The sequence below is a fragment of the Sprattus sprattus genome, assembly GCF_963457725.1.
Source record: "Sprattus sprattus genome assembly, chromosome: 15".
NCBI classification, from domain to species: Eukaryota; Metazoa; Chordata; class Actinopteri; order Clupeiformes; family Clupeidae; genus Sprattus; species Sprattus sprattus.
The window spans coordinates 16,082,783-16,103,880 of NC_137913.1; the positions used below are offsets into that span (position 1 = coordinate 16,082,783).

The 21,098-nt window shown below is 45.1% G+C and overlaps 1 protein-coding gene across 1 annotated transcript in view; it reads right to left on the minus strand.

Annotated features, from left to right (window-relative positions):
• Positions 1-5,965: 5,965 nt before the first annotated feature.
• Positions 5,966-21,098, minus strand: part of sh2b3 (SH2B adaptor protein 3) — a 33,817-nt gene continuing 18,684 nt past the window's right edge. The window contains exons 3-8 of the mRNA XM_080853126.1: positions 13,688-13,789; positions 13,179-13,273; positions 11,475-11,566; positions 9,966-10,180; positions 6,969-7,140; positions 5,966-6,361 (exon numbers count right to left, since the gene is read on the minus strand). Coding sequence (XP_080709252.1) covers positions 5,991-6,361; positions 6,969-7,140; positions 9,966-10,180; positions 11,475-11,566; positions 13,179-13,273; positions 13,688-13,789 — 1,047 coding nt within the window. The 3' untranslated portion in view covers positions 5,966-5,990. The remainder of the gene's footprint in view (positions 6,362-6,968; positions 7,141-9,965; positions 10,181-11,474; positions 11,567-13,178; positions 13,274-13,687; positions 13,790-21,098) is intronic.

Consider the following 21,098-nt stretch of genomic DNA (forward strand, 5'->3'; position numbering starts at 1 on the left):
CATGACTTAATTTCCTGCAGAGTAGGTCTCCTCTGGCTCTGCCTCAAAAGTGAAAAAGTCCATCTCACCTTGGCTGTCAGATGTGGTGGGCAGACTGGCAGGGCTCTGTGCTGCAGGAGCAGTTGTGCGGTGGCACTCTGCTGTCAGAAGCTCTTTTACTCGCTCCCTCCTACCTGCATCTCTCAGCCATCGGAATTTGAATTTTGGACAACTGGCAGCTGCGAGAAGAGCATCTCTGTCTTCCAGCACACCGGCAAAACGTGTCTGGATAGCCTGAAAAATATAATTCATATGTTTATGCCTACAAGGCCTACAATTTATTATGTCATTGAATTATTTGCAAGCCATGCCTAATGTGGGATCAATATTATGGATTTAATTTTGTTTTAGGTTACTTACTGAGACATTTGTATTCGTTTTATTCTTCTTTTGCGATGATAATGAATATTTTTGTTCCATGTGTAACGGAGTTATAAATGCAAATAGATTAAATGTAAATAGAGTTTGAGTTTCGCCATAAATAAGCGTGTTTTATTACTGTTGGTGTTTTGAAGCCACCTTTGGGGATGTGACGTACTGCAGGTCTGCAAGTTATTATATTCATATGTCGTTGTCATAATCAGACAGAAGAAATATGCCTGTCAGCGGTAGGTCCATAACGAAAAATGACCATCACAATTTGTACATTTTTAGATAGCTAGATGCAATAAATGTCGAGAAGTTCGACATGTAATTTGTATTTTCTATAATAAGTATGTAATGTGATGGTTTGTAATGTAAGTTTGTTAATGGGCAGAAAGTTTGATTATATAATATTTCTTGAACACGAGGTCATTGTTCACACGGAGATTAGCAAGCTAGAACACTGGGAACCTTCCACTACTCACGTTCCGAAGCTAGCTAAATATAGAATAGTATACTAATAGCCATACTGAACCTGACGTGTTTTCTATTTTGTTTCACTTGTGCAGATACTCGTATGTCATCCGTTGTTTGTTTATCATCAGGTATGACGCTCCAATGCCAACATGTGTGTGTTATGCGTGCATTGTTGTTTTAATTGTTTGTTTGTGCACTGGTTTGCTTTTGTGTGATAATGTGTATATAGCGAGACAGAAGAAATATGCCTGTCAGCGATACTCGTATGTCATCCGTTGTTTGTTTATCATCAGAATAAAGTTGAAAAGCTGCAAATCCGTCTCCGTCCCTGACTGCAATAGAACCGTTACACCATGTACATAAATAGTGTGATGCAAGAAATGTTTACTTGATTCAAAGACGGAGTATATGTAGTAATTGGAAATTAATACAGCAACTAAAACACATTGTGTCAAGCATTGTGAATGTATTGTTAATATAAATGTAATGTGAATGCACTGTACCGAGCATTGTTTCATATGTAGTTTAATTGGTGATCACTAGAGGAAGCTACCTGTGTGGGGAATGTGCTGCTACCTATACTAATGCAGGACATAGCTACGTTCTGAAATCATTACAGCTACCGACCTGAGGAAAGCAGCAAGGTGTCCATGTCTTTTCTTTATACACTTTTTATCCACTCCACAGTGTGTCGGAGTGTAACATACCTGCATTATGGCATCTGGAAGGCCTGCAGTCATCCTGGAGAGGGAATATTTCACAGCCAGGGTCTTCTGCATCAGAATTTCAAGTGTGGGAAGTAAAGTCCCATAAGGACAGTCGCCTTGCAAAATGTCCAGTGCTGCAGTCAGAGGCTTCATGGCAGTGCAGTACTCAGGCAGGAACTGGTACTCTTTGTATATGAAGCACTTAACTCCAAGCTTGACACACAGAGTATTCAGCTCACTCATGGGGATATCTGCAATTCTCTTTATAGCATAAAAACTTGCCAACTTTAAACGCCTTGACAAAGTTGGATCCATTATCAGTCACTGTTGCAACTACTTTGTTGAGTAGTCCATATGAAGAGTGAATGTTGTCTATTTCTGCACCAATAACATCATAGGCTACTATGTGTGTGTACCACGAATTCTCCGACATGCCAATGCAGCCTTCTGGCGCTCTAAGGTGGATCTACTGATCAAGTGGAGCGTTACTCCGATATAACTTTAATTGTTAGAGGTCTAAATATCCACGGTAGTGGACACAAACTCAACCTCATTCAGTACGGCCTTCAAATGTATCTGCATCTCTGTAAACTCCTTCTCTATGTAGGAAAAGGCTGTTCTGTGAGGCAGCCCCTCATTGACAGTAGGGATCTTATTGATTAATGCACGAAATGCGGGCGAGTCAACTGTGTTTAAGGGCAGCATTTCCTCTACAACATACTGCCCGACCAACTTTTTCAACTCTCCCCCACTAACTGGTTTGGCACCGAAGTCAAGTTTTTGTTGCTTGGGTGGCGGGGGACCTCCTGCTCTCTGAATCTTACCACCTTGTGGGATTTGCTCTGTTAGTTTTACAGTGCTGTGCTGCGGCTCCAAATATTTCTTTAAATTAGAAGTTGTGTTTTTGAAACTTGACAGCACTTTGTTGCCACCAGCACAGAGTGTGCAACGAACCTTAATATTTCCATCTTTAATTGACATACTCATCAGGCTTGACTTCAGCAGCGCTATGCATAGACATATATGATGCTATGTATATAAGCGTGACGTGACTCTCATGCTGAATACGTGACTTAATTGTCGCAAAGACTACATGACTTCACTCCCAGAGACGCAAGAAGAAATCAAATATATAATTTACTATTAATGACAAAATAGTAACACACAGTGACTTTGACAAGTAACTTTGACTGTGACTTTGACAAGTAACTTTAATATGATTACTGGTTTGGAAATATTAACGCGTTTGATTACTCGTTACTGAAAAAAGTGATAAAATTAGAGTAGCGCGTTACTAAGTACCGCATTACCGGCATCACTGTTCATCACATAACAACCTTCACCATAGCACCTATTGTTTACTTTGATATTGAAGGTTACAAATGTAACACTCACGGTAGCCTTTAGTTGATATTGAAAGACAGAATTGTGTGAGGCAGTCAGAAAACTCAGAAATGAAGAATGAAGAAATTACATTTTTATCCACAAGAGGTCAGCAGCGAACTTCTTTGAGAAGATCCCACACATCCTTGTCTTGAACAACCACTCATTTGACCATTTTTAGCAATAACATTTATTTTTTTAGAAATCATAGAAAAAAAATAAAGCACAAATATACAGTTGGTATAATTTAAATGCATAGAACTACATGAAAAGTAAGATTAAAATATGATTAATAGGTTAAACAGGAGGGTGTTTTCTGGTTAAGTAAGCCAAGGGAATGAGGGCAAGAGAGGGATTTTACAGTGGTCTTCTAGAATCAACAGTATAGAGAAGGTATACATTCATCGTGTTTGACCTTTCAGGGAGACTGGCTTTCAGACTGGGAGAGGGAGAGTGGAGCTCCACCTAGGGAGCTTCTTTGACAAGATGACAGACAGCTCAGAAGCAGGGCCAGCAATGACTACTGAGTTGAAACTTTTCCTAATCATTGTCAATTAGATACTGTGGAGGTGATGAGTCACGTTCTCTGTACAAATTGTCTTCACAAAAACACCATGATCAATGGGCTTTTTTTTGAGGAACAAACATAAGTGTTTTGTTTTTAGATATAAAAGACATTCTGGGTCTATTGCAGTGTGTGCTGGGATGCTAGTTCTGCTAACACATATTAGCATGTGAGAGGAGTGGGTGCTTACTGGCGGCATTTTGACATTGCAACAGACCCTTTGTGTCAAAAAAAACTATAAAAAAATTGAAAATACAAATCACCAACACTGATGTGGTGGATGCTGATTCACCTGTTCCCCACTTCAGTGTGTGGGTTCATGGTGCTTAGCAATCTAGAACATTTATGAACGAGGTAGTAATACACAGGTACAGTTTGCATTTGTATTTCTGTAACAGCTGCAAACACATGTTAATGCAATTATTCATGGTGTTTGTGAGCCAGATCAAAACACTCGTTCAGCCATGAACTTGTTATCTGAAATATGCACTGTTCAAAGACGGGCGAAAGGCACACGTGGTTTGAACAGATGAGAGTTGTTTTGGATGTGCTTATACAAGGCAGTGCAGTGCTGGTGTGGCAATGGTGCAAGGTTCCAAGATAATTCACCACACAATGTCAAAGAAAACAATACAAGTATCCAGAGCAGATTCAGATTAAAGCCTGTAGGAGTGGTAGGGCTCTTCCAGATCATGACACACACAAAGACTGCCGTTGCGTTTTGCGTGTGCACAAGACACAAGCTGAAGAGATGGGGGGGGGGATCATCTGAGTGCTTTTGGCTGCACTGGTGCGTGTGGTTGATTAAGGCAGAATTAAGACTCAATAAAAAGCATTCTGCTTAAGGCGTTTGATCTTAAACAGCTGAATTTGATTTGGAGCGTCCGCACACTAGATCGATGTACAGGGAAAAAAACGGGTTAACGTGGCCCTCATAATACCAGACGGAGTGTGGAGGGGAGAGGCGTGACAGTTTTTTCTACCTTGGGCTCAACCAACAATCAAATTCAATCTTGTCAAGGCATCAACCAAGCTGCTTAGTTCGAACTGTTCTGATATTTAAAACAGAAACATTTAAATAGAACGACGACATTGGCAGAATAGGTGTTGGCTGTGACCTGCATGAATTATTTTTATTATTTATTTTTTGGGACATTTCTTAGCTGTGTTAGTGTTAAGCGACAGACAGACATTTACTGTTAATACAAGTATGGAAGAGAACTAGTGCTTGAACACTGAAGCAACATTTGGTTAGACTATACAAAAGAGGAATGTTTAACTCAACAATAAAGGGTAAACCAAAACAGTAGCTTACATGAACTATGGAGTTAGGATTCCACAAAGGCTATCAGATGTTGGGAGGACATCAATGTTGAGCCTGTGTGGACCTTTTAAAGGAAACAAAATCAAATGCAACAGCATTTGTCCAATATTCTAACACGTAAACTATACTAAATATTCAAATATATATATAAATTGAATGGGTGAATTATAATTGTTCATTGCTGACAGGCTTTTGATCCCCTGGAGAGCCTGATATTGGTAAGCATAAGAGCATCTATAGGTTGTGCAACAGGCCCATACTGTTCATACTGGTTTGGTTATCAATGCTTATTGCTGTGAGCTGTCATATCTTGCAATAATCATTTGCAGCCTAAATAATCCCTGAACTGAGCCATACTATATTGTGTTCTTGCTTGAGTGAGCTTCAGATTCACTTTAAAATAAAGTGTATGCCTCTGTGGTTTGCTACACGTCTGCGTGTGTGTGTGTGTGTGTGTGTGTGTGTCAGAGGAGGTGGGTTATTGAGGACTATGGGATTCTCCTCCGCCCCAAGCCTCAAGGCCTCGCTCTGGGTTCCCACGTCCTCAGAATGCAAGCACATCTCTTGCTGTTTGCAGTGAAATTGTAGCAATAGCAAAAACTGACTGTAATACTCAAAAAGGAAAATACATTCATGGAGACGCCAATGTCAATATGAGACGCAGGTGCAATCCTGAGTCAAGTCTGGCAATCGCTCACTCAAACACCACATACACAACGCATACATACACACGTGTATACACCCAAACATACACACGCACATGTACACACCAATGGTGTGCACCTACTCTTGTGTGCCAATGGAGCCACGCCACAACAATGTCACTGTGTGCCGCTCGAGTTCCCCCTCCCCATCCAGGCTCAGCAGCTCCACCTGTCAGCGGGGAGGGGAAGTGATCGCTGACAGGTCTCTTGCATCCCCCCCGTCTATGGTACAAGTGCTGTATGTCGATGCCTCAGCAGAGACATCCTGTTAAGGGCACAGGGGCAACTTGTCTCAGCTGTCTTGCCCCCCCCAACCCCCCCCCCCCCCCCCCCCTCCCCCACACGTGTTAAGTGCAGACTGTAGGCGTCTCTGTGTGGGTTCACTGGTCTGAATCTACATGCTGTGGAGGCCTTTCTATGGCTCGCTGTCAGAGAAACATGTACTGGTTGTCGATGGCTCGCTTGCGACCCCTGTCCGGGGGCTCCAGTTCGTAGTCTGAGTCCCTCTGGGGCAGGAGGGGGGATAGGGGGTTGGTGTGGCGTTGCAGCATCGGTCGACGGCCCACTGACTCGCTCCGGCGGAGGGGTGGTGGGGCGGGCCGATCCGGAAGGGCAGGGGGGCGCTGAAGGTGCGCGGGTCGATGGTGCGGGGCTGACCCCGAAGGAGCCAGGGCGGAGGAGAAGGGGTTGACGGAGGGGGAGAGGCAGGAGCGGCTGGGCGCGTTGCCCAGCGCCAGGCTGGGTTCGGAGCTCCAGCGGTGCAGGGAGAAGGGCACCAGCACTGCCGGGGAATTCTGACCTGTGAGCGGATAGACCACACACACACACACACACACACACACACACACACACACACACACACACACACATATAAGAGACAGGTTTTGAAAGTGCCTGGTGAGTGTGTGTGCTTGCGCAAGTGCATGTCTGTGTGAGACACAGAGCATAACAATAGAGAGCAAAAGGGAGTGCGCGTGTGTGTGTGTGTGTTGGTGTGTGCGTCTGTAACCTGCATGAATTCTCAGAAGTGCTCAGTAGCTGTCTAAACCACAAGACAGAAGTGGGAATCCTGCCCTTGATGCCCCTGGTCTCACACAGACCAGCTGTATCTCAGTAACACATACAGCAACCCTCTTCAGAAAACAAGTTCTACTTCCAGTTCTCTCCTGCATGCGTTTCTACATTTAGTTCCTGGCAACTTAGCAGGCATGCTTTGTGTGTGTGTGTGTGTGTGTGTTAGTATGTTTGTGTGTGTGTGTATATTTTATATAGTATGTTTGTGTGTGTGTGTGTGTGTGTTTATGTTTGTTAGTATGTTTGTGTGTGTGTGTGTGTGTGTGTGTGTGTATATTTATTAATATATATATAATGTGTGTGTGTGTGCACGTGTGGTGGGGCTACAGTACCTGCTGAGGTGGCACTGGCCACCACGTAGCTGGAGAGTGTGACATCGCAGGCGGCACCGCACTCCAGGGGGATGGGGTAGAGGCGGAAGTGACTGAGCATGTCCATGACTGAGGGGAAGCGCAGATGCTGCACGCGACACTGACCCCACTCCGTCAACGACAGACGCAGGTGCTGCAGAGAAGAACAGCAGAGAGGACGGGAGGGAGGGAGGACAGGAAATAGAAAAATATAATGAAGGAGCAGGGAAGGAGTGGAGAGAGAGAGAGAGAGAAGGGGGGGGGGGGGGGGGTGGAGAAAAGGAGAGGTTACAGAGGACATTTCATAGAGAGGTAAGACAGGAAATGAGTTCTCTAAACATTGCAGGATTAAACTATGCAAACCACGCATCCCAAGTGGGTCCCAGCGCTGCGCTGCTCCAGCTCCCTTAGCCAGGAAAGTGTGGCGCCAAACAACACAAAGGTCACACTGTAGCTGCAGGTCCGCGGGACCACTAGCGCTTCTCAGATGTGTGCCTCTAGAGTGACGTTCAATGCATTTCATTTAAAACAACAAAACTCTGTTGAAGTCTACAACTAAGCATTATCGAATAGGTTTCAAGAGTTTGGAAAAGTGCAGACACTTATTTAAGGTCAGTTGTCCTAAAGCTGTAGGCCAAGAACTTGGACGATTTCATAAGCAGTTGCTGCCTCTGGAATGTATAAAAGGGTGGCTATTGAACAGGATGCTGGAAAGAAACCGAGCATATATAACCACATGCTGGAAAAACAAAGATATATATCTGACCCCTTCTCCTGTGCCATTACAAGACGTAAAATCAGTCAGAATTGTCAAATTGTTTGTGCAGTAGTGAAGTTTCCCGTTTGCAGATATACTTCCAAAAGGACTAGTCTGTCAAGTTGCAGACGGAGATTTTTATTGTCTCATCCAGTCAGACTGATGTTGATGCTGGGTTTTGCCATGAAGACTGTATCTCAGGATCTGAAGGTCCTGCTGGAGGACTGTGAAAAGTTGAAGTCCCTCCCCCTTCTCACTTTGTTCCCCTGCACCTGTGGACGGATCCAATTGGGACTGATTGGGCCTAATTGGCCCCTGGACTACCTGGTTAAAAGGTGCACCTCATTATGGTGCAAGAGACAGACTGAACAGGCTGCAGAGAAGCTGAGACAAGGTACTAGACAAACCTGTGTGACACAGTTGTACCTTGTCTGTTTTAAAGCTTTAGTTCTGCTCAGTGTATGTTTCTTTGTTTTGGGGTTGTGATTACCCTAGTGTTTGTCTTTATATTTTTGGGGTTCAAGTCCCTCTGTGTTTTGTATATATGATTTTGGGGTTTTCGAGTCCCGTTTGTAAATAAATATACGCGGTATTTTTATAAGAAACCACTGTCTCCTGCGCTGTGTGTTCTCCTGCCTGCCTGCAACCACGATCCAGAAGCCTACATCCCACATGGTGAGATGGCCGGCTCGGGCCTTTCTCACATTTGGTGGCAGCGGTGGGATGGTACGCTAACGGAGACACTGGGTGGAAAGCAAGCAGTAAGGAGACTGGCACTGGCAGGAGAGGGCCTACCACCGGCGGCTCAGCTGGAGCTGGAGCTGGAGCTGGAGCAGCAGCAGTGGCTGGAGCTGGATCGGCAGCCGGAGCGGGAGCAGCAGCAGGAGCTGGAGCCGCAGGTGGAGCCAGAACGGGATGGCCGACTTGTCCCGCCACTCATGTGGCGAGACTTCAGAAGGGGAGGGAAATGTGAAAAGTTGAAGTCCCTCCCCCTTCTCACTTTGTTCCCCTGCACCTGTGGACGGATCCAATTGGGACTGATTGGGCCTAATTGGCCCCTGGACTACCTGGTTAAAAGGTGCACCTCATTATGGTGCAAGAGACAGACTGAACAGGCTGCAGAGAAGCTGAGACAAGGTACTAGACAAACCTGTGTGACACAGTTGTACCTTGTCTGTTTTAAAGCTTTAGTTCTGCTCAGTGTATGTGTCTTTGTTTTGGGGTTGTGATTACCCTAGTGTTTGTCTTTATATTTTTGGGGTTCAAGTCCCTCTGTGTTTTGTATATATGATTTTGGGGTTTTCGAGTCCCGTTTGTAAATAAATATACGCGGTATTTTTATAAGAAACCACTGTCTCCTGCGCTGTGTGTTCTCCTGCCTGCCTGCAACCACTATCCAGAAGCCTACATCCCACATGGTGAGATGGCCGGCTCGGGCCTTTCTCACAAGGACTATGAAACCTTTTTCAGATCTGAAAGATTTGAAAGCATGTTCAAACGAATGGAACCTTTCAGTTTGACTTTGCACGTATGATCATATACGCCGCACCTAAGGTCTAGTTACAGAGCTCATATAAGAGCTCAACAGCTCGTCAAATTACACCCCTCCTGCAGCAATGGGTTGATTGGCTGGAATTATTTATGCCGTGGTCCGAGCCACTTTGTTTGTTTACCATCTATAGAGCCAGGATTGTGTACGAACACCAGTTCTGTGAGCACACAAACAGAACAGGCAGCAAGGGGACCTCGAGGAGCAATTTGCTGAATTTGACAAAAAAGCGTACCGGATTAGAATCATGGGCTGCACTTTTTTTTGCGCTTTCAGATTAGGTTTGTTTTTAGGGTTTCCAAGTTGATGGTGGTATTTCCATAAACAGTCCAGGTGGCTGTCTGTTAAATAGATGAGCCAGCAACAAATGTTGCCACAGTTTTGGGTTGTTTCACATGTGGCAAAAAAATCAAACCAAGGAAGGGGGAGAGAAAAGACTTGGCACAAGCCAGGAGCTCATAAAATGTGCAAAGCAAAGGTGCCCTATTTATTACTAAGCCACAGGTGGGTGACGTTGTCTGGGGACTCAGCCTCCAGCTATTAGTGATTTAGCCCCTTGGGACCTATTCAATTCCAATACAATATCATGCTGCTTTGAAATACAAATGTATGATATTCAGTCATATCTGGGATGAATCTTTTCTCCCACCTCCAGCAGAGGCTGGTCCCTTACCTTGGCTTTACCCTGGTAGTTGAACGTAAGGACGTAGTCCCCGCGCCGCGTCTCGCTCTGCCGCACAAGGAACACGCCGTGGCCCTCCAGGCCCGAGCTCTGCACCAGGTAGGCTGCCTTCACCCGCGAGATGGGCCCATGGAACCAGGGGTACGACGACAGGAAATGATGCGTCTTGTGGTACACCCGCTCCGGTGGGGAGAAAGGTGGAGAGCCTGGAGAGTGGGGGTGCGGGAGAGGGGGGGGGGGGGGGGTTAGAAGGTAGGATGTCTTACAAGGGAGCGAACAGTGTATATTTTCAGACAAGTCAGTTCATGGATGTATGAGTGTTTTGATATTCTCTTCTCACTGCCGAGTACAAACACACTGATACACACACTGGCACACACACACTGACACACACACACTGACACACACACACACACACACACACTTCAAAGGCTTGATCTCACCACATCCATTTACAACAATGTATCAAACAAGTCTACACTTCTCGGTCTTCATAATTGAAACGATGACTAAAACACGTTCTCGCTCCCTCCTGTAGGCCTTATAACCCTACATTATTTGCAGAGACTGGTATGTGGTTGTAGAGTATATAAAATGACGCAACTTGCAAACATCATAGGTTTCACGGGGTTTCCATTCGTACCGTCAATGGATATCGCCAAAAGCCACTTTGCAGATCAACCCTCTCTTTTGTCAGTCAGACGGCACAGATGCCAGACATATAGGTGGATGGCAAGTAAGGAGAGAAATAGGATGTAAAAATGTCTGATATTCTGCGTTAACAGCGTAGGCTACGTGTCGATTTTACTCCATGCTGTTAAACGTAAAAGAAAGATAGTAAGCGACAGGTTGCCTAGTTAGCTAACTGTTACATTAAGCTAGCTGTCAAGCTAGCTAGCGTGGTTTGAGCAGAATATAAAAGAATTACAGATTACATCATGGGTAGGTAATGCATGCTAGTTTGATCATTTAGCCTAGCACCACCATTCCTAAATTTGACCCTGATAGGAGATAACAGAAAGGTTTTATTGCCTTCAGCTGTAGTTTTGCACACTGCGACATTCAGAGCAGAGGGTTGTCGGCGCAGATCACATATATATATCAGATATATTGTATGTACAGTCTGTCAAATGATGTCAGTCATAGGCCTACTTATTAATGTGTATAAAAATAATAAAAGTAAGCAATGTGTGTGAATTTTCATTTACATTTTTTTAAATCAAAAAATATTTTGCCGATGTTGCTGATGTGCACCCTGAAACCACAGGTCCTTCCCACATTACAATTCTCAATTTAACTATGACTGAACCTAAGCAAGGCTTTGCCTCAATGACAAATAACTAGACTTTCTGCAGCGACTGACAGCTCATGCGCCTCATGGCAGTACCTCTGAAACCTCACCCACACGATCACTGAGAGTTGAGATCAGAGCAGCACAGCGATCTGAACGTGAGGTCTGATCTCAATCCTGCTGGTTACAGGTTGCCAGTGAATACCCACCCTGGCTTGTAGACTCAGAGCTTTCTCTCCTGATTCCTGTACTGGAGTCTCCCACAGAGGGAGATAGCAGCTCCAAATCCACACTGTCGGACCTAAACACACACACACACACACACACACACACACACACACACATTACTGATGAATAACTAGATGATTCATTACATACTTTTCAACGTGTGTGTGGGTGTGTGTGTGTTTTACAAATAAATGTGCTTTGTTGAAATAATAAGAGAGTGCCTAGCCTCACAGAGCTTTGGACTTGTTACAAGCTGTGAATAAAGCTGAATAAAAGTCTCACACCTGAGTTGCCGAATTTTTTTTCATTGCCAACCTGGCCTTGCCTCATCCATTACTCAGTAACCATTCGCTTAGCAATTTTTTTTAAAGCACATTTACAGTACATTCCATCTAAAGCAGAGGCAGCATACTACCTCAGCTACTCCAACTACAGCTGGACAAGCTAACACTGGTATAGATGATTTTTATACACTCTCCACCAGAAAGAGAGAAAAGCGTAGCTCAGATCAAGAGGAGAAGCAGGAGGGGCGGGGGCGGGGGGGGGGGGGGGTTAGGGGCAGGGGTGAAGGGGGTCAACAGGAAGAGAGAGAGGGAGAGTAGAAGGGGAGGAAGGCAGGGCAAAGACGGAGCCAGAGTCCTCGAGGAAGAAAACGAACAGTGCAGAGCAAGGGAAGGAGGGCAGAGAGGAAGGGAGCGAGGGAGGAGAGAAAGGGAGAGAAGAGCAAAATGGGACGCCAGCGCCTAAAGGAAGTGCCGGGAGGGAACCCACACAAAAGCCTCGGGGCTTGGTCTGGTCAGGAAGTGCCTCTTGTAATTCTTGGACACGCAAAATGTTATTGTATGTGATACCCCAGCACCAGCGCCATCCTACACAAGGCCTACACTATAGACGAGAGAGAGAGAGAGAGAAAGAGAGAGAAAGGGTTGAACGTGATTTGGGAGAAAAAGAGTGAAAAAAAGGGAGAGAGAGAGAACAGGGGAAAGCAAGAGAGAGAAGCAGGCCAGCTGAGATCCTGCTGAATTGCAGACTTCAATTCTCAGTAATCTCAATAACAGGAAGGCAGCACATGCTAATTTCTGCAAATGCTCTCTGTGTGTGTCTGCGTCATCTTGCAACTCTAATTCTCTTTCTCTCTCTCTTTTTCTTTCTTTCTTTCTTTCTTTCTTAATTTCTCTCTCTTCTTTTCTCTCTCATCACAGCGATTCTTTTACTGATTCTCAAGCCTGCTTTGTTCTATGGTCTGTCAGCTCCAACTCTCCTCCCCCTTCTTTTTCTCTTGGTCTCCTGCTGTGTTTGTACAGTTTTGTGTGTGTGTGTGTGTGTGTGTGTGTGTGTGTGTGTGTGTGTGTGTGTGTGTCTGAGAAGAGGAAGTCAGACAGAGAATTCCAGACATCTGCAGAAATGTGAAAGGTCCTGAGATTCCCCCACTGAGACCTCCCCCAGCTTCCTCTTGAACAGCTCACACACACACACACACAAACATACACACACACGCACTCACAGAGCGCACACACACACACACACACACACACAAACAGCTCATATACTCACACTCATTGCATGCATGCACGCACACACTCTTGCGCACACGCAAACACACACACACATGCATGCAAATGCAATTACAGCATACAAAGTCCCAGAATAACCATGAACAGCAGAGAGTACACGTGTGGACTCACCTGTGGTTGATACATTCTTTCAGTTCTGTAGTCCAGGAGCTAACCTGCTGGTCATTTTCTGTCTCGAATATGAGACTGCCTGGATAGTGATTAACCTGCAGGCACAAGCACAAACCTACTGTCTTTAACAGAGAGAAAGAGAATTATGACAAGTTTCTCACACACACACACACACCCGGCATTAAGACAGCGATGTCCCAAAAAATGTAAACATTAACAAAGATGCACACACACACACAAACACACACAAGGCCAATGGATTAAAATTGCAAGTGGAGATGATCAGTGTCACTTGGGAGGTCAGAGAGCCATTCATTCTTAAAAAAAAAAAAAAAAGAAGAAAAAAAAGCTAAAAATAGACATGGAAATATTCCGAGGAATTGGAAAAAGAAAGCCAGGCTCTTCGTGTGGCTGATCAGAGGCCAAGAGGGAAAGGAGGAATGACTTCTGCTCAACAGAGAGGGAGAGAGCAGAGGAACAAGCATCCGCGAGCGTCTCCGCGGTCTCACCTTTAAAACAAACGTGTTGACATTGTCAGGCATCTCCAGACGATTGCAGCGCCGAACCTCCAAGATATCTGAGCAACGGGTTGTCAGCTTGGGACTCGAGCCCTGGAACAGACAGACAGAGATAAACAAACAGGAAGGTGTACAGGCAGGCAGGCAGACAGACGGACAGACGGACGGACGGATTGGCAGACCAGAGGGACATACAAAGATAGCAGTGGACAGAGTGACACAGACATCAACACCGGCAAAATACCTACTATATTTAACAATGTGACACAGAGAAAAAGAAATATCAAATTTCATACACACAATGCATAAACATAATATGTTATAAATATATACGATGTATAAAAATAAGTAAGGAGTGTTAACACAGGAGTGTTTGAACATCAGTAAATTCAGTGTTCTGTTTGTTCAGTGTTCTGTGTGTTCAGTGTTCTGCGTATTCTGTGTTTAATGCTCTGTTTTGTCTGTGTGTTCAGTGTGGTCCGTTTTTGGTGTGTTCCGTGTTCAGTGGGTTCCGTGAGGCTTATTGTACAAAAGCATTGCAGCTCATCTCTCAGAGAGGCTCTGCCACATTTAACCGGTGGACATAAAAGCTTGAGAAACACTTTTATTTACACACAGGTTACAACATGGAGTCTTTGTTCTCCTTCTTTTGTTGTCTCTCTCCTTCTGATGACTCACATTCTTTTCAATGCTCCCTGTTGAACAGTCAGCCATGAATTGGCTACGCCTCTGCCGACCTGATCACTAACAGCTAACGCCAAGGCAGAGGAACAGCGCGCCTAATAAATGGCGGAGATCAAACGTAAGCGCTCCCCACACAAAGTCACCGGGCCGGGCCAGGATGGGGTGGGGGGGGCACATACACACACTGCTCACACACTCAAGGCACATACACACACTGCTCACACTCTCCTGACTCAATGGGAAACACTCCGGTGATTCACCCCATTTTCCTGACATGCCACAGACAGGGGCTCCCAGTCAGGGAAGTCTGTCAGACGTCAGGGTTGCTGCACAACAGACATATTCTCACAGCAATTAGCCCTGATTTCACCTTTCTGTCGGTCTTCCTATGCGACACTTGTGTATATGTGTTGAAGAGACTAAGTGTGTGTTTGTGTACAGTCTGTGTGTGTGTGTGTGTGTAATGTATATGTGTGACGTGAATATGTGAGAAGGTGAATCACAGAAGGTGAGAGATGAATGAGACGAGAAGGAGGTGGCGAAGAGGGGTGCGTGGAGAGGAAGTGTCCTGGCCAGCTGTTGACTCATCAGAGTTTTGAAGTCTTTGGACGTGGTTAAGTACACGGCGCACTCTCTCTCTCTCCCTCCGTCTCTCTCTCTCTCCCTCCCTCCCTCCCTCCCTCCCTCTCTCTCTCTCTCTCTCTGACTGTCTCTCTTTGTCTGAGGCTGTCTGCTGGGATTAGACCGAGCATGTCTCCATCTGGACATAAAGGGAGAGCGGAGACTGACCTAGTGCTCCCGAGCCCTTCACCTCCGCCTACACACACTCACACACACACACACAAACACTCACTATAGAAACATACACACAGTCGTCACACACACACACACACACACACACACACACACACACACACACACACACACATACACACACAAACTCACAATTTCCTAGGAGGACAGAGGAAGCACAGGGTGGGGGTAAGAAGAGTAGGAGGAGTGAGAAGAGTGAGAAATGAAAAGAGAGAGAGAGAGGGAGAAAGAGAGAGACCAATGGATTCCTGAAAGCTGAATGAGCTGAAAATGAACTCTGACAATCCCCCTGACTAGAGGAATGTCTGTTCACATCAGCCAACTTCTCATCTGTGTGTGCGTGCAACCATGACAACAGCACGATCCTCCCTCCTCGTCTCTCTTTCATGTGTGTACATGTCACATCTGTGTCGAGCGAGTCCCAGTGCAGAGCACATGCACTGCGCGAAAAGCAAGATTATCGGGCCCGTAAACGCTGTGATACTGCCGCGAATGATATGCATTCCTGGTTGCTATCGGACATTCCCCCGAAATTTCCGTCTGCCGCAAATTCACGGAAATTCCCGAATACAGACCAAGAGGGGAGAGGGGGGCGATGTGTTGATTCTCACCTCCCGCTGACAGAGGTGTGAAAGGCTCTTATTAGCATATTGACTGTCAGCAGTCTAGCCACACACACCCTGCTGCAGCCATTGGTTGAAAACGACAAGGAATTGAATTAAAACGTCTTGTGATGAGACGGAATGAGATTCTGTCTATAGGTCAGCTTTCAACTGACAAAACGTATCCCCTCCCAGTTACAGCTATTGCCCCATAAAAACGAAATTAAAATGTACACGATAATAATTTAATTAATATTCTGTCTTTAGGGTTTTGCTCCGGGGTTATCACATTTCTTGATTTGCCTTCCGTTTTCAGAGTTCTGTCTTTAGGGTTTTGATTTCGGGGATATCACGATTCTTACTTTGCCTTTCATTTTCAGAGTTCGCGGGTTGCAATGTATAGGCTGTTCCACTCATATTCCGGAGCTTCCTCTCTGTAATGTTCTTGAGATTCACGTTTGACATGTAATTATACAGAGTCGGGTTTACTCTGGTATTGAGATAGTCATTTCGCAACTTGGGACATACTTGAAAAGGAACTATTAAACTATGAAAAACACACTGACTACCAGTATTTCACTATTTGATGTATTCTCTTTCTCTTAATGATGGTCAATACGTAGTAACTAAAGAAGCACTATTTCGATAGTTTATAGAGCTTCTCAGTATTTTCAAAGTGCACGAGCTGTGCAAGACAGGTGCGCGTTTATCATAGACCCATGCACATGAATGACTGGCGATTTAATTGCGAGATTCAAAGTAATGTAGAGGCAAATCTTTTTCACACACTTCACGTAGCGCATAAACCCTTGAATACTCCATGAAATTGGTTTGCGAAATGTAAAAGGTTATCGTGATTTGTATCCAGATAAACCGCAGCTCCTGGCAACTTGCGGTTGTTTAACACGTTTGACAGACCTCTGGCGTCAGAGCGCTCCTGTAACAATATGGCGGCGACGCGTTTCGCCGAGGTAACGGGCTGAAGCAGTGGAGGCGGCGTCTACGTATACATGTCTATGGTCGTAAATCCCACATTTCATGCAGGGATGTTTTTTGGAGGCCTGCTCTCGTCACTGGTCCGCTCGCCTGCCTCTTTCCCGGAGATTCGGGAGTATTTCAGTCATGGCGAAGGAATGTCTGTCACAGAGGGAGCTTACCACCCACCACCCCCCAACCCCCATCGTCGCCGTGGCCAAGCGAGGACTCAACTTCTCACCAAGGACTCCGCGTTGGGGGAGGGGGGGTGGGTGGTCTGGCATGTCTCGCTCACACAAATCAGAAGCACCGCATTTACCAACCACCAAAACAAAGTCATCCACAGTCAATAGCCCAGACATAGAAGCCTGACACAGCACAGCAGCCAAGCAACCAGGAAACTCGGAGCAAAGCCACTCAAAAGATACCGACCAAACGCCGCAGCAAGGCGACAATAAATAACCCCAATGTCAGCTCAACATTAACAGTTTTCAGGTTGACCTCAACTCCAACACTGCAGCTTACCAGAACAGCAAAGGCTGAAACGCCTCGGCCCACCCAACACCATGGCTACAACACAACCAACACAACCACAGCGCACGGTCACAACACAATTGGTGTGTACTACCCAACCGAAAGAGCCAAAAATAGTCAAATGGGTGGATGGTTGACTTTATTCATTTTATTATAGGCTGGCATGTCTTTAAAGCAACACTACACATCAATTTGACACTTTTTAAGGTATGTTTTTACAGGCAACTAGTTTCTTTCTAGCATCATCTTCAAATACATTTTGACGGTATATACCGGTAGTCATGTGGACAGATACAACACACCTTCCCACTAGCCATCCAGGCTATGCACTATGCAGTTCTGTGGAAAAATGTGCATGACATCGCTAATTACACCAAGACACCAGAATGTTAGCAAGCCTTCATCAAGGGCTGTTCGTTGTGTTTGGAAGGTTTTTTGCTGTCTGCCTTTTAAGTAATTAGCTCAATATGTTAAGGCCAAAACTCCTTACTGCTGCCTATGCGTGAATTCATGGGCTTCCGAGGGAGTTCAATCAAGGAGCCTGCTGTCTAAACACCGCTGAGGATGAATGGCAGTCGAGCCTCACATGGCTTGGCTGAGGCAGCCCTGGAGAAAGAGCACACGGGACAGCCACTCACTGTGTGTGTGTGTGTGTGTGTGTGTGTGTGTGTGTGTGTGTAGAAAGAGAGAGAGGAGAGAGCACACGGGACAGCCACCAGGGAACTTGCCGCACGGGGAGGGCACTGCGCCCGGAATATGACAACATCATGACTGGAGGAAAAAAAATAACCATGATAAACTGACGCTCTTTTGCTCAATCGCTTGCTTGCTCTCACTATCGTTGGCCCCTCTCGACAGAGGCCGGCAGCAGGAAAGGGGGAGAGAGAGAGAGAGAGAGAGAAAGAGAGAGAGAGATGTGGCATCTTATTTAAATGACCGAAATTCCAATGAGGGGAGACGTCGTTAGGACATCGTTACGAGCACACACAAAAACACACACACACCATACATGGTCCACATCTGCATCTTGTAACCGGAATATTTACATCTTCTGTACACAATGCGCCCGACTTGTTTGTCAACCTGCAATTTGTTTAGCATGTGAATGCTCTACGCCACTCTCACACTTCCTCCTCTGTGTGTGTGTGTGTGTGTGTGTGTGTAAGGGAACAGCCCGACTACTAAAGAGAGCAACTCAAAAACAGAATAGAGGAAAATGAGAGCCATTTCCAGCCTTGTGTCAAGTGTTCAGTCATGAACACCTAAGAGGATGAACACCAAAGCACAACAACCCAGCTTCAGAGGAAAGAGGGCTGGATTAAGATCACTGAACTGGATGTACTGAAAGGGGCCCTTAGGATGTAAGCAGCTGTGCAGGGTTAAAAGAGAGCTGGAGCCCACGGAGGAGCAAGCCCACTCTGGGTGGGTGCAGGACATCTGCAAACGGAGTGCTGCTTTTAACGCAGCAATACGGAGTTCTGTTCCAAAACTAGTAAGCTACGTACCGGAGAGGCATAAAAAAGTCTTGCAAACACCACCAACATCCCAGCCAACACACTAACTGGTGGCTTTTGGCAGTATAGGTGGCAATGTCATGCGTGTGAAAGCTTTTCTCCCATTTTTGCAGGGTGTTCCCGGCCCGGTAAACAGAACTACATAGGGCATATCCTGGATGGCTAGTGGGGAAGACACAGGTGTTTATCTGTCCTTCACATGACCATATGCTATCAAAATGAATTTGAGGATGGTACCAAAACTAGTTGCCTATAAAACCATTCCTCAACAAGTGTCAAATTGTTGCATAGTGCTACCTTAAGTCACGCTTTACCGAGAATGAGAAAGAAACGGTTTCGCACCTAGGGCACACCCGAATAATTTCAGTTAATATTTATATACATATCTGTGTGTGTGTGTGTGCATGTGTGTGCGTGCATGTTGCACTTGCATGTGTGTTGCAAGAGAACACTGCTTTCATTGATATATTTCACACAAACTCCCCACAGACACACGCGGACACGCCATTCATTGAGATACTTTGGCAGAGTAAGCAGTAAATCACTAATTTCCCCTTTTGCGCCGAGTCACTTCAGTTTAGAAGCCACTCTCTTGCAACTGTGTTTCACCATTAGTCACAGGCTAGTTCATTGGAAGAGGCATTTCCACAGAATTGGCAATGCTCACTCACGCAGAAACACACGCAAGACCTCACCATTCAGCTTTATTTAGGTAATTCTGCCAAAGACTGGAACGGATCTGAGTAACAGGTTTCTTAAATGGGACCACAGGATGCATAGGCCTAGTTTGACAACAGTCACGATGAGTACCTCCATCAGAAATATTCCATTAACCACATTTCATTTTGACTGATTTTACAACACCTCAAACTGCAGAAGCAATGACGCATCAAAGTGGCTACTGCAATCAGCTACTGCAATCAGCTTGTGCAATCGTGGCTGTTTGAGCTGTGTTTCGGACCACACTGAACTGCACCGATTTTCAACTTTTGATAAATGTGGCACAATGTGATGCAACTCCATAAGGACACAATTACATTGATGAGGATATTGCCTGAGATAGCTGTGCTCTGCTGCTGTAACATTTCTATAGAACCATGAATTGCACCACTCACACCAATACATTCAAACCTAATTACTTTTCCATGTATTAAAACAACTCAAATAACACATAGATTCTCCTGATTACAGTCATTTTGGTCTCTAAAATCAATGCCCTTGCTGTCTTCACTTGGTCCCAGAGTTGTCAGATGGTTTTGATATACTGAGCCTGACTTGCAATAGCCAAGATTACCGATCACTTCGGAGAATTGAAGGACCTCAGCTATTTGGCGCAATGATTCTCACTGTGCTAAAATCAAAATGTCCCTTTCCAAGAAACCTAAACGAACGATGTTGAGACTGTCAATTTTAGAATTCTAAAAAATTGTGACAGTGACAACTTCCTTTGAAACTGTGAAATACACCACGGGGACAAACATGTGAGCGAGCACAAGGACAAGGTTACGGGCATAACTGCTGAGCAACCAAAGCAGTCTACTTACCCATCTGTATTTCAAATAACCACAGATGAATTCAACACACTATGTCGCACTTACGGAAAACAATTACTATGATGTATAGACAATACATCATATGATTTGTCAGTTACCTACAAGTGTTTAATTTAATGAATGAGTGTAAAAATTGGATTGGCTTTCTGAAAAAGGCCTTCAGGTTTCAACTTGTTACATTACACTATTTGAGCGCTATCTGTGTGACAGTGCAACACAAGCCTGAACATTGGCTGAGCAAAGCAGCTCCAGACTGGCTCCACTCCAGTCTCCTTTCAGCAATACTACAAACGAGAGTGCTTCATCTGCTCTCGATATCACTCACCACTCTGTCTAGGAATTGGTGCAGACTATTCATACCACAATGAACAAAACAAACAGACAAAAATCAAAGGAGAAGCTGGCACGGCTGACAAATATGAGTGTCATTTTTGGTCATGGTGCCATGTTTGTGACAAAATGTATTGCTAGCCAGCTAGATAACGGTTTAAACATAATATTAGCCTTTACTACTCGCTAGCTCCTGACTGAACCTTAGTTAACATTACAGTCCTGACTTTTTGTGACTAGGTTTAATGAGTTTTTGTTACATACAGCAAGTTCACAGTTGTCTGTCAAGCAGTCACCAATATGGGCAGTAAACCTCAGGCAGCTTGGTGCAGACCTGTGTGCGCTTCTACTGAGGAAAAGAGCACTATAGCTTTAGCCCACACGCTAGAGAAGTAGG